The sequence below is a fragment of the Crinia signifera genome, chromosome 2 (assembly GCF_055691185.1).
Source record: "Crinia signifera chromosome 2, ASM5569118v1, whole genome shotgun sequence".
Taxonomy (NCBI): Eukaryota; Metazoa; Chordata; class Amphibia; order Anura; family Myobatrachidae; genus Crinia; species Crinia signifera.
Window position 1 is genome coordinate 110897356 of NC_139218.1, and position 13894 is coordinate 110911249.

General features: G+C 42.8%; 1 protein-coding gene across 2 annotated transcripts in view; it reads left to right on the forward strand.

Annotated features, from left to right (window-relative positions):
• CD53 (CD53 molecule) overlaps positions 1-4880 on the forward strand; it is a 38437-nt gene extending 33557 nt beyond the window's left edge. For both annotated transcript variants that reach the window (XM_083171041.1, XM_083171042.1), the window contains exons 6-8: positions 1437-1544; positions 2927-3010; positions 4640-4880. In XM_083171041.1, coding sequence (XP_083027167.1) covers positions 1437-1544; positions 2927-3010; positions 4640-4714 — 267 coding nt within the window. In that variant the 3' untranslated portion in view covers positions 4715-4880. The remainder of the gene's footprint in view (positions 1-1436; positions 1545-2926; positions 3011-4639) is intronic.
• The last annotated feature ends 9014 nt before the right edge of the window (positions 4881-13894 follow it).

The window sequence follows — 13894 nt, forward strand, 5'->3', positions numbered from 1 at the left end:
ACGTTGCATAGTGCGAGCGGCCGGCGCGGGGTTAAACTGCGAGGATCACTGGTTTTCTGTGATCCTCGCAGTTTAACCCCCCGCCGGCCGCTCGCACCGGCATTGAATACTGGCCATTGTATTTCATGACCTGTATCAATGAAATGTGACGTTAATCTCCCCACCACTGCTGATGTCTCTTCAGGGTGGAGGGCCAGGTGTGATCTCTCCCTAGCTTTGGGACGGAGAAGACGGTATGCTGCCGCAGCTGCCTCTCCATCTACCCCCTATGTCAATGCATATGTGGGGGTAATTCAGACCTGCTCGCTAGGCTGCGTATATTCACAGTAGTATTAAGATTAAATAAATGTAGATATTTCAACTTTATTTTAATTGAATAACTTGAAGGTATGTTATACGACATATGTAAACCTTTTTTTTTATTTAATCGGTCACCGTGCAAATTCACACAGCAGCTATCAGGTCTGAATCAGGCCCCTTGTTCAATCTCATCCAGCAGTCCCTTACCATGGTAGCGGTCACTGATTGCATCTGGCAGCAGCCAAATTTACAGAACACATCACAGAGAACCGATTCCGGGATCTTTGTGTTTGTTTCATTTTCAGATAGGACTGGCAGAAACATCCGAGCCAGGACTTCCATCCACTTGGATCCGCTGTAATCCCCTTCATTTGGGTGGGTTCGGTTTAATGAAACCGAACAACTGCCCGAGTTAAGTGGCAGTGCGAGGTGCCCACCGAATTCAGATGTTTTTTTAAAGGGGAATTGACTTGCAAGGCATGGCTTTGCCTTGTAAGTTAATTCCACTTTAAAAAAATGTCAGAGTGCGGCAGACATCTCGCACTGCCGCTGAACTCGGGCGGCATTAGATCTCACCCCACATGTCTAGAATTTACTACACTAAGGGCAAAATTTATTAACAATAGGACTACATCTCAGTCGTATTTGTATTTTTGATATGACCGAATACGACTGGCATCAGTAGTGTATTTGTATTTTGTAGTCGTTATTTTTTTTTTTTTCATATTTTTACAATTCATATTTTTCTATGGCGTATTTGGTCGTATTTTTGAATATTCGTATTCGTATTTTGGTTTCCGAGCGTATTTTTTGCTGTTTTTATGCCTTTTTTAAAAAAAAATATACGTATGTATTTTGAAGAATACCCACGTAAATTTTGCTTAACAGAAAGTATCAATTTGGAAGTGTTCTCCCAGCCATTATGCTTCCTAGCTCCTTTCGGGTTAGATAGGCATGGTGTGGAGAGTGCAGTAGAGGTTTGAGTTTGCTGATTGTTGATTGCAGTGGCGTAACTAGTAAATTGCTCCCCCTCCAACTGCACATCATTATCTCCTCTCTGGGCTTCTCTCGGTAGGCAAGTATGATATAACGGTGTAATAACATTGATAACTATAAAGAATATGTTTTTTCCCTAGCTGAAATGCTGTGCAATCAATGGCTCAAAAGACTGGGGCAACTCCATTCCTTCATCTTGTTGCCCCACGGACAGTAATGTGTGTATGGCTGAAGGAGCATATAGGATGGTAAGAAATTATTACATGACAGAAGGAATGTACAACATGATGAAAATTCTTAGTAAATGATGCTTTTGGGTGATGAATGCTGTACAGGCTGATTCATATTTCTACATAAACACAATGGATTGCATACAAATACAATGTTTGAGGGTCTTTGCAGGTGCAAGACTAGTTCTGTGCATGTGCATTGTGGGACTTACGATGTTGCTTGCAGCCCATCAGCCGTGGCAAGAATGACATGCTGCAGCATTTGGACTGGCGGCTGCAACTAGTACCATTCTTCAAAACGATTGTGTCACCCACCCTTTGGGTCTGCGTCATCATACACATTTTAGTAAATGGGCCCATAACACCTGCAGGCTCTATCCCCTTATCCCCCGACCTTCCAGCATCCCCACTCCACCAATCGGATCTGCCGATAGGAGATATTAAGCATGTTAAAAAGTCCCAATACGCGATCCCCCGCGCGATCAAGAATCTGGATTTTTAAGCATGTTTAATATCCCCAACCCCCAGCGATAACATCAGAGGGTTGTGGAATTACCCCAATACACCGCTTGTGTATGAGCACCTTAAGCTTCATCTTACACAGGCTGGCTGGTGCCTACAAACATTGCAAATCGCCCTCCCCTCGTTATGCCTCTTTCTTCTAGCTGAGCAGGAAACCATACACATTTTTGTCAAGTGATAGTTATGTTAAATATGGTGGAGCCCTAAAATCTATAGTGTCTAATGCCAAGGGCTAGATGGTAGACTGACTTGGATTATTACAAGTTAAACAGAAGTATGTCATTAAATACATGAATTACAAGCTATACTGACATGGTTTCCTGTTGTTAGAATAAAGGTGGCACATGTGCAATTTTTCAAAATCCACACAAGTGTGGTAGCAACTGGATTTGCAATGAAGCATCGAATCAGATCAGAGCACCAGTATAAAATACTCACACAAGACACAGCTCAAACAGTAGTAGGTGTGAGTAATTATTCATATTGTGAGATGAACTCAGCTTCTATTCAATGACTAAACTGCACAGCACCAGATCACGGCTTGTGCTGCCCCCAATCCCATGACACATGCCAATGGGGTGGGGCCACTTAAAGTAAGAAGAAATGGAGAATTGCCCAGAGCATCCTTAAGATGGTTAAGGAGCTCCACTGGCTGCAGGTGTGTGCCACGCAATGACAATGCCATACCCAAGGCCCTTTGCCTGAGGGTGACAGTGCCACTCACACGCCACTACTGAAACTGCTACACGGGTTCTAAATGTGCATACTCTGGAACATCACAAACAGTTGCTAAAACTAAATTAATTTGTAATATAGGCTGGCAAAATGGTAATCTGTTGCATTGATCACTTATGCTGTGTTCTCAATTCCTTATCTAGGGGTGCGCTGAAGCTTTCAATAAATGGTTTGAAAAAAATTTCCTTTATGTTGGAATAATTATCATTTGTACTTCTGTTATTGAGGTAAGACATTATAAGGGGCAGTGCAAAACATTGCATACGCCATTACTCTAAATTACCACTAACAACCCTGCCACAGACAGGATAAAATTAGAATGATTTAAAGTATAGAAGAGCAGCATAGAGGGGTCAGAGCTACAGAGGCAGGTCAAGAGGTGGAGCAGGAGCCAGAAGGTCTGTCCAATCTCCTGAGTGCACATGCAGTGGAAGCCAGGATGTGTGTTCCATTGGCTCCTGCTGCAAGGGAAACAGTACAGACCTAGAAGAGGATGTGGGAGCTTGGTAAGAGTAAGGGGCGGGGCTGAGGGTGTGTAGAAGCAGGGGGTTTGTGTATGGGATGGAGCCGGGGGGCTAGCAACAGAAGGGAGGTGGCAGATAGTCCAGAGACAAAAAAGAGCATTAGGCAGAGCAGGAGCGCAGAGCAGGGTAGGACAACGGAAGCCCACCATCAAATATTTTGATGCGATGGTTACTGATCAACGTATCAAACTAATTGGATAGGAATTTTTTTAATATGATTTGTGCATACACAAAAAAGCCCTTTTTGCAGGGTGACAGCCTGGGGATGGAACCGGGGGCAGTAACATCACACCAATGGTTAAAACACCACCATCAGCACAAAAAAATTGATGGTTGAGAACCATGTTCATCCCTAGCAGGGGGATGGGGCATATTGAGGTGGCCAGGCAATTGCTGGGTCCCTTTAAAATAAAAAAATAAATAAAGATAAATGGTTTTATATACATATTGGGGGTTATTCTAGTTTCTTTGGTCCCCCGTGCATGCACCGAGGACCGATGTTTCGCGTCTGCACGTGCGTAGACACATTTCCGTGCATGTGCAGATGCAGGGTACAAGAGGGCATGGCAAAGTACATGTTCCACATACCGCTCCCACCTACCAGTGTGGGCAGGGGGTGTGGGCCGGCGGCGGGGAGCACAACCCATGGGAACGCCCACGTTTCCATGAAAACGCTGGACTTTTCCATGCAATTCGCCACGTGACGCGAGTGCTGGCAGCTGATATCAGCGGAGTCAGATACCCTCCTGCTTCCTGCACAGGGCACTCGCAGATCAGAGACACTATAGATGTGTCTCTGATCTGCGAGCGCTGGAGAAACCATTCGATAGTCGCCGACCATCGAATGATTTCTCCCTGGCTGCGAATGAATGATTATGCAAATGAACCATTCACAGCTGTGTGGGGGTTCGCAGCGTGCAAAGGGGGGGTCAGCCGCTACTGCGGGCGGCATTTGGTCCACGCGCAACACTGCAGAATTTGCAGCATTGCGTGTGGACAAGAATAAGGTCCATTGTTTCAGCATGTGTTAGTGAAAAGCCCAGCAATACGGCAGATTGTGCAATGTACTTACACTTTCAGTTGTTAAAATTTTCAGCTCACAAACTTTTCACCCTCCCTCAGGGTTAGATGTATGAAGCAATGATAAGGGAAGAGAAGTCAGCCAAAGGAGCAGTGAACCATGGCAACCAATCAGCTGCTCTGTATAATTTTATATTACACAATTTATAGATGTTACTTCAGTGCTGCTTGTTACAAACAATCTCTATATGACATAGTAATACTACATGGACATTACTGTACTGTAACTGATGAATGTATGTTGCTTGGCAGGTCCTAGGAATGTCCTTTTCCCTGACGCTGTATTGCCATATCTCCAGAAGCAGTGGCTCGCTGAGTACAAAGTGACACACAGACAAATTGCACCAGATCATCAAAAGCATCTTGCACCCACTCTGTGTCCTTAATAAAGATCTGGGTCTAAGCTTTATGTCCCATTACTGCAGATATTACTATTAGGTTAATGGGCCCATATTGTCAATGCACATTTAGGGCCTTATTCTAATTCACTCTTTGTGACAAAATCCTTCTTAGATGGACAAAACCATGTGCACTGCAGGTGGGGCAGATGTAACATGTGCAGAGAGAATTAGATTTGGGTGGGGTTTTACTTCAAAGTGAGATCTATATTGCAGTGTAAAAATAAAGCAGACAGTATTTACCCTGCACAGAAACAAAATAACTCACCCAAATCTAATTCTCTCTGCACATTTTACATCTGCCCCCCCTGCAGTGCACATGGTTTTGTCCATCTAAGAAGGATTTTGTCAGAAAGAGTGAACTAGAATATGGCCCTTAGTAACTATCGTGTGGTCTGTTGCAATCTTAATTACCAGCTCACTAGAAACCCTCAATATCACTGTGCTGGGGTACGTCAGTGATTCCTAGTGAATTGATGGTTACACTGTATTTATTACCTTCATTGGGGCTTGTGTAGAGTTGATACATTTTTGCTGTGGACGTAACTAAGAATATATGCATGCATGACAATGTATGTAAATGTATGCATCCCTATACAGATGTGTTACCCTATAGACCTTATTGTAATCCATACGCTCCCCTGCGCACTCACACAGGGGATCGATGGTTTGCGACTGCGCATGTGCATACACATGTATTGATTTCATTATCCGCCGTCCCGTTCGCACCTAGCAGTGGGGGCGGCAGCATGGTGCTGCGCTCTTGGGAACGCCCAGCGTTTCATGGACAGCTTCGTGAAAAAGCTGAGCGCTCCCATGTAAATGCGCCGGTAACGCGGGTGGCGGCCAGCTGACGTCAGCGAATGTCAGCTGCCCGTTTGCTTACCGTACAGGGAACCCCCAGATCAAAGACACACGAGAGGTGTCTAATGGTGTGTACACACGGTACTTTTTGCCTTCCGATGTTGACGATATAGTCAACATCGGATCGGAATCGGATTCAGATCGCAAGGGTTTCAACCCTTCAGATCCCAATCCGATTCCGATGCGCGTTCATGTATCACAAGGCAGAAAGTCTTGTCTGCCTGACTATATAGTGCAGATCTGCGCTATATAGTCAGACTTGTATGCAAATCGGATGTGCCTTCAGATACTATCCACGATCCGATCTGATCAGATCATGGATAGTATCTGAAGGCACATCTGACCGTGTGTACACACCATTAGATCTGCGAGCACTTTCAAAATCATTCCATGGTCGACGACCATGGAATGATTTTGTCCCCGCCCGCAAGGCTGTGAATGGATGTTTATGCTAAACATCCATTCGTATGCATGCTGGGATATTTGTCGTGAGAGCGGGGGCAGGCGGTGCATATATGACACGCAAAGCTGTGAATTTCGCAGCTTTGCGTGTCAACCAGAATCATCCCTATATGTGTACCATGGGCCTAAGGTGTAGGAGAGATTGTTTGTCTTAAGGTGCCCACACACTAGAACGATTTTTTGGCCGATTGGCCATTTCCGATAAATCGGCCGATATATCGTCCGATGTTGGCCGATTTCGGTCCGATGCGCACTCCCGTGGATCTTTTTGCTAAATTTTCTGATCTTACATGCTGCATGAAAGATCAGAAGATTTAACAAAAGATCCATAGGATCGCACACGGGATCTTCAGAAAAATCTTTGGTAAAGATGTGCGCTTGCCTGAAATCTTTGGTCCAGGACAGGCAAAAGATTTGAAGGATAATTTACACTCACATCTTATGATCGCAGATCTTTCTAGTGTGTGGGCACCTTAATACCTCTTGTGATTCTAAGCACTCCACATGTTCTGCAGCTGAGCATTGCCAAATGAGACTTATGAGCAAATCATAGACATCCCATTTGTATCTGCCTTTGCTGCTGAAGTGATGTTACAGTGTGGCACCATTGCATTTGCGCATAGGCCAAATTCACTGAAAGTGAGCGTGATGTACTAAGCATGGCAATTAGAAACTGATTTGCTGGTGTTTTATCACTCTCCATTTTATCACTTTTCAAGCTTAGTACATCTGGCCCAGTGTGTCAGTATTGCAGGATACAGTATGTAGAATTGTGCATACACAGAGATCTATTTAATTATAGGTCTGGCGGGTGGGCACACATAGGGGGAAATTTACTAAGATGTGAGTTGTAGGTCACATTAGATGTTGCTATGGGCAGCCAATCAGAAACTACTTCTCAAATTTTTAGCACCTAGAAGATAATAGATAGTATCTGATTGGTTGCCCATAACAACCTCCCTTGTGAAATACAACTCACATCTTAGTAAATTTCCCCCATAATGATGAATTCTAGTTCTATAAAATGTATTGGGACTCTGTTGTCACATAAATGTGTTTGACTTGGCAACTAAGTGCAGTTGTGATTGACAAGATGCTGCCAATTCTTCATTGGGTGCCGTGGCACAAGCAAGAAATACACCACCTGACAGTGATCAGCTCCTTACTGACTTTTTTCAAACACAGCCTGTAACATGGCAGTTGGCAGGTGATTGGCTGGACGTTTATCTCTCCTTATCACACTTGCATTTATCTCTTGTTAAAGCTTAATACATCTGCCCCACTGCTTGCTGACATACGTGTCCCATTTTTAGTGCATATTATGATACATACTATGGAAATGTGTATTATGTGCTAAATAAACTGTGTCCAACTGTACATATGGTTTGGGGTCTGATTCAGAGGTGTACACAATGACAGTGTCAGATGGGATATAGCGGCTCCAGTTTTTGTAACTGTGTCTCCATTGTATCTGTGCAAAGTCATGGTTCTAATTTTAGGTACACATAGAGAGAAACGTAGTGAAAATATAGTCGGTGTTCCTCAGTGTTGGAAATAGGGCATCTTAACATAGGCATGGAGATAGTCTATCTTATGGGCATGCTTTTGGAGTGTTGCAGGGGTGTCTGTAAAAACGGTGGCATAGACGCTGGAGAAATTGCATCTGTCAAAAGGCTGGTTGGTTCACATTTTGATGTTGGAACCGATGCTGGTGACTAGGGATGCATCAATTGGTATAACAATGTGTACAGATGCTGGAAGCAGGGCCATCTTTCTGGGCAGGTGCCCAGGGCTCCCTCGGGTCTAAGGGCCTTCGAGTAGGGATGGGCTGGGCCAATCAGAGAGCAGCATGCCTCCCAGCCACCTACCAGACAGTGAATGGCTGTCAGCATGCTGATTGGCGGATGGATGGACCTATCATTGATTTTAACATGGTCTACGGCGCTGTTAAGATGGACCTGTCTGAAAGTGGTTATCTCAGTCCTTGCACATGTGTGTGCCCAAACAAACATAAGGGAACAAACCTTTTATCCACAGACATGGAAATCCTTGGATTTTGCATATGAATATGCAGCAACCTACAATTTTGGTCATTCAAAAAGGGTCCCCAGCAAAAAAAAAAAAAGGGCCAGTGACCCGGCAATAGGCCAGAATGAATAACACAAAGTTATAGATACAGAAACGCTATAGGTACATCCTAATTAATGTACCAAAAGCATAAGAATTAACTGAAATGGGACACACCGGCCATGATTTCAGGTAGTTTTACTCTCAGTTTGATCAAATAGAAACTATTTAGCATCCACCACAAGGAGGTGGCTGCAAGTTGAATACCACCCATTCACATCCCAACCACCATGTGAGAATGTGTTTTTCCTTTATTTTTTCAAAATATCAGTGTTAAATTGGGTCTTTGTTTCAAATTTTGGCATAATTTATCCAACAGCCTTGCTCTGATAAAACCATCTCTCGTTGATTCAATGAACACATTTTGAAGCTATCATGACCTCATAAACAATTCTTTCCACAGCTTAGATGTGGCACAGAAGTGCTACAATGTGTTCCAATAATATGTTGGGATCAGCCGACCCTTCTTTGATGTACTTCAGGTCTTTGTCATTGTGGCAGGTGGATCGGTTACGTCACATGCATCATGACTAACTCCATATAATCTGAGGCCTCAAAAATCAACATAAAAGGTACAGTAGAAACATTGTGACAGTCTTCCGATGAGATGTAGCATCTCTTTCTGTCATGAAAATCATGACATCAGGCCTCTCATCGAATAACATAGACAATAGCATATTTTCAGGGTGAGCACCAAATGTGGACTTCTGGAAAAAAGTGAGGAGCTTGCTCTACAGATCTTCAGGTAAGTATCTAATTTTGTTGATAATGAGCAAGACATTTTTAGGGGCATCGGTAGTTTTGATGTGGAACCACATAGGTGGCATGGCAAACTCTACTAAGGCCTTCTTGACATTAGAGGGTCATGTAAGTGCAAAACATTTGACATGCTGTAGTAACCCAGGGCCCTTTTCAGGTAAATCTGATCTGAACGGAGATCATCTATGTCAATATCAGGTAGTGTTGTGTGTATAGGATCAAACTTAATAACAGGGTGGATTTTACAATCTTTAAGAGATTTGCCAACATCACCTAAAAATTCATTCAGACCAGAAGTCTTGCCATCAAGTTGGCATGGAGTTGGCAAATCATCCACTGGAGCAGTTGACAAAGATACTCTTCAAGCCAACATCAACCTGTGTTTTTTCATTTTACCATCTGATCTTATGAAAACAAATCCAGTCAAATCAATGTGACTATCACAAAAAACATGGCTGAAATACACAGAACCAGGTTCTTGAAGGAGAGATATGCGCTCTGCGCTTTCAACTCTCTGTTAATGTTTTCCATCAGCATTAAGTTTAGGAACATTCATTTGGCTCTTATGATCATCGAAGTAGCGGCCTGTCAAGACGAACCCCCACACCACTGCATCACCTCTCGGCTGCCTAGCATGAACTGAAGTCTGCGCACTGCGATCGTCTGACTATCATTACGGGTTCCTATCCTGAAAGATGGTGTGTAGTATGCTTTTACAACACAAATTGGATTGAGTACATTTTTTACCTTGACAGGTGTCCGCGTCCGCTCGCCACGCTTCGGGCTCGGTGGCTCGCTGCGCTCGCCACACTTTCTATTCTCAACTCCAAGCCTACATGGATAGTGGGGGTATGAAAAGGTCGTAGGACGCGTACTGCCGCCACTCGCCACGCTTCCGGTTCGCGTTGATAGTGGGGGTGGTACAGCCTCAAAAATGACATTTGGGGGCCATTGAACATGTTTGATACTAATTTCAATTCATTTGGATGCTTTTCTGTTAAAAACACATGCGATTGCTTGCGATTTTGTAAAAAATGGTTACAAATTGCAAAAATCGTATCCAATCGCATGCCACTATATATGGCATGCGATGGCATGCGATGGGAGCCGTGATACTCCACAAGTACCTATTTTTCTAAATGATTGTGTATATTTTGGGGACATAACTGACTATTCTAATTAATTTACAATAATTGTGTCTTAACATCACATCCCAGCATTGACCCCTTGGGTCTTATACTGTTTGTGTGATTGGCAGTGGTGCACCCCCGAGTTATGGGGTTGTCAATTGAAGAAAAAAGGAAAGAAAATAAACTCTGGTGGGGTGCACTCTAAATCCCCAATTATTCTGAAGTTATTCTGTTAACATTTTGTCATCTTTTTATTTTTATTTTAAATGCTGTGCATATATTAATCTGAATTAAGATTATTAATTGTGAGATTTATAGTGTCCTAGGGAATATTTGTTAATGCCGATTATAATTTAATTTCGATACCTGAAGCCCTACGATGTATATTAAATTGATAATATTCTTAATTGAGGACTGGTATTATGGTGTTGTTTATTTGTTTGCACTTTTAATCAGTTACCAAATTGACCATCATATATCCCTACCATCAATACACCATTGATGTTCTGGGTATTTTACTCAATTTGCACAATTTGAGATAAGGATTTACTCATTGGTCAACAGAAACTATAAAAACAAACAAAGTATATACAACAACACCATATATACATATTTACAAATGCGCCACTTTTCCTTTGAAATATTTTGCCTTATTCTCCCTTTATTATGAAGCAAAGTTGCGGCAATATAATTCCACTTGTATGGGTATACGTTGGGTATACGTTGCCCTATCCGATTCATTGGGTTAATTTATAATGCTGTGTGAAATTATTAATGGCCATATGATTTCATGAGACACAAAGGTAATCAATGTCATTCACCTCTACACCACACAATGCACCCACACACTGATTATTTCAATTATAAAGCAAGATTACTGCCTTATAGTTCCCTCTATGTGGATATGCTCTAGCTCTGTCTGTTTTCCAGTGAATTAACTTGTACCCTTTCTGCACAAATATCAGTGAACATGTAGTGCAATTGTATCCAGAGTTTCTTTTCTTTCCTTTTTTCTTCAATTAAGGTCAATGGATGTCATTAAACACACAGAGGCAGCCCAATAGCTTCCATAGTGCTAGGCTAGCACCCAGCATGACATTGAGCAACATCAATGATGGGGCATAGCCTAACAGGACTGTGATCACAGCCCAGGGTTCCAAATCAAAAATAGGAGAACTTTTCCTAATGATATCATCTTCAAGTGCCGGCATAAAACAGAGACCAGTGTGAATGGTAATAATGACCTGGTAATAACTTGGAAACGTGCTTCAAACCCTGGGTCAAACTCAGGCTTAGGAATATTTATGCTGGGAATGAGACGTTTATGTGGAGACATGCTTAACATGTACAAATATATCAGGGGACAATATAAAGAACTGTCAAACACCCTATTTACTTTGAGGTCAGGGACTAGGACATGTGGGAAGATTTTGTACCCTCCAAAAGTAAAGGCTGTTTTATGGTCAGGGCAGTGCAGGTATGGAATTCTCTTCCAGAAGAAGTGGTGTCAGCAGACACAATAAATACATTTAAAGTAAGGTTGGACAAGCATTTATTGGATAAAAATCCAGGGGTACAACCAATAAACATAACTTAGCCAAAAGTGGAATTGCAGTAAAAAATTCAAAAGGGGATTTAACATCTAGACACCCTCAGGGGTCCTGTAAAAGGTTGAACGTGATGGACGTACAGTAAGTCTTCTTTCAACCTAAACTACTATGATATGCAATCGCAGTTTCTAGGCTACAGACCTGCTAATGTTAGCAAGTGAAGCGGCCTGTCAGGAATAAAGAGACGCCCACCACAGCCATTGCAAAACTCATTCGCAACTGTGTGCACATTCACAACCTATACCCAAAAATGAGGAACTTCAGGCCTAGGGGTTTGCTATGGCTACACAGACTGAACAAAGCAGTAGTGACACAGACTCCCTGTTTTTGAAAGTAGGAGATCACAGCCAATTGCAAGTACACACCATGACAAGGTCCAGGATACGCCTGCTTTTTCCCAACCGTTACCCATAACACTTTAACATGTCCAGCCAATCACTTTTTAATTAAACTTTAATTTCTAGGGAGATACTGTAGCAGCGGTCCCTTCATGCATAAGTGCATTGCACATGAGCAGTCTGCCAATAATCACCATGTCGCATGATAGTTGGCCATAGCGGAATTAGGCCCAGTACGGCTCTATAATATTACACATTAGTTCACACCATTTCAGGAAGTGAATGGAGAGACTGCATGTTTAGAAATATTGGTTTAGCGCACAAACCATCAAAGGATAGTTTCAGTCCACGCTAATGGGAGTAAGTCTAACCCCACCGGTCATCTGCCACAGGCAGATCAATGCTGGCGCCAACATCACAGACCCTCCCTGAAAATGGGTGGTTATCACCCCCAAAAGCCAGTATCCAGTCAGTCAGCCTCCGTCTACATTGTATTTATGATCTATTCGCAATTTCTTATGCTATTCACCCTAGACATACACGCTACGATTCGTACGCATTGTCGATCAACCTTGATTCAGGCCCTATGTGCGCTAGATGTGAGTGAAATTATAACACGATGGTATGCCGTGCACGGTATATGCGGTCAGTAGCACTGACTGTCTAACACCTGCAGCTAATGATGTTGAATGCAAGCGTCGTTGTCCATACACCACAGCAGGGACAGCTCTGTCCCTGGCTGCACTGGGGGAACACATATAGACACACGAGAAACTAGGCCGATGTGCTGTGGAGGGTCTCGCAGGGATCGCCAGACAGAGGAAACTTCACTCAAGAAGCAGAGTTGTTCATGCAGCTGAGTCCTAGTACTTCCTGCTTCAGCTCCGTAAAGAGGTGGAGCAAGAAGAGCTGTAGCAGCACGATCTGCACCACTATATTACATCTCCCCTGCTGTGTGGGCTCTTTTGAACATAATTCCTGGGGTGGCACAACTCAAGATATCACCTACTGGTATGGACTCTTCAAAAGCTAGCCAATAAAATAAGGAACCCAATGATATAATAATGTCAACTTTCTCAACATTTTAGAAAGGATACTTTTATCTCCATGTGATGCCTTTAAAAATATCTGTACATAGCTATGTACATTGTCAGCAAATGAAAGATAGACTACTCTTTACATTTCATTAGTCTCCCCGAGGGTCTCAATATAAGATAGGAAATGTGTTGCACTTAATAAAAGCAGATACATACTCAATACTTTACATATTTTTTCATCATATGTATAACAAAACAAGCATCATTTACAGTAGCTAATGTACATATCCTCCAAACAAAATTGCTAAACCGGAGCAGGTGTCTGTAGGAGAAACAGAGAACAGACTGTCCTGACTAAACCAGCTTACAACTAGAACCCTAGACCACCTCATGTGCACAGTGTAAGAAATGCATAGTGCATCCCGGAACAAAGATGGCCGCAGGAATTATTCACAAAGCTCTTATGAAAAGATTTAAATGGAGAGTAATCAACAACAGCTCCTAGCTATCATTTAATTAAACTCAGACGGTAACATGGCAGTTAGGAGCTTATTGCTGGTTGTTTATCACTCTTTGCTTCATCACTTTTCAACCTAAGTACATCTGCCCCTTGGGTTATCAGACAATAATGCACCATGAGGTGGGCTGTTACTGGGCTGAGTGACAAAGGATGCAGAAATTTACAGAGGGCAGGAAACCTCAGTGGGCAGTTTCCAAATGTGGTGTATTTACATTGTGGCTGAAGTGCAAATAAACATGAACTGATATGTATATTTTTTGTT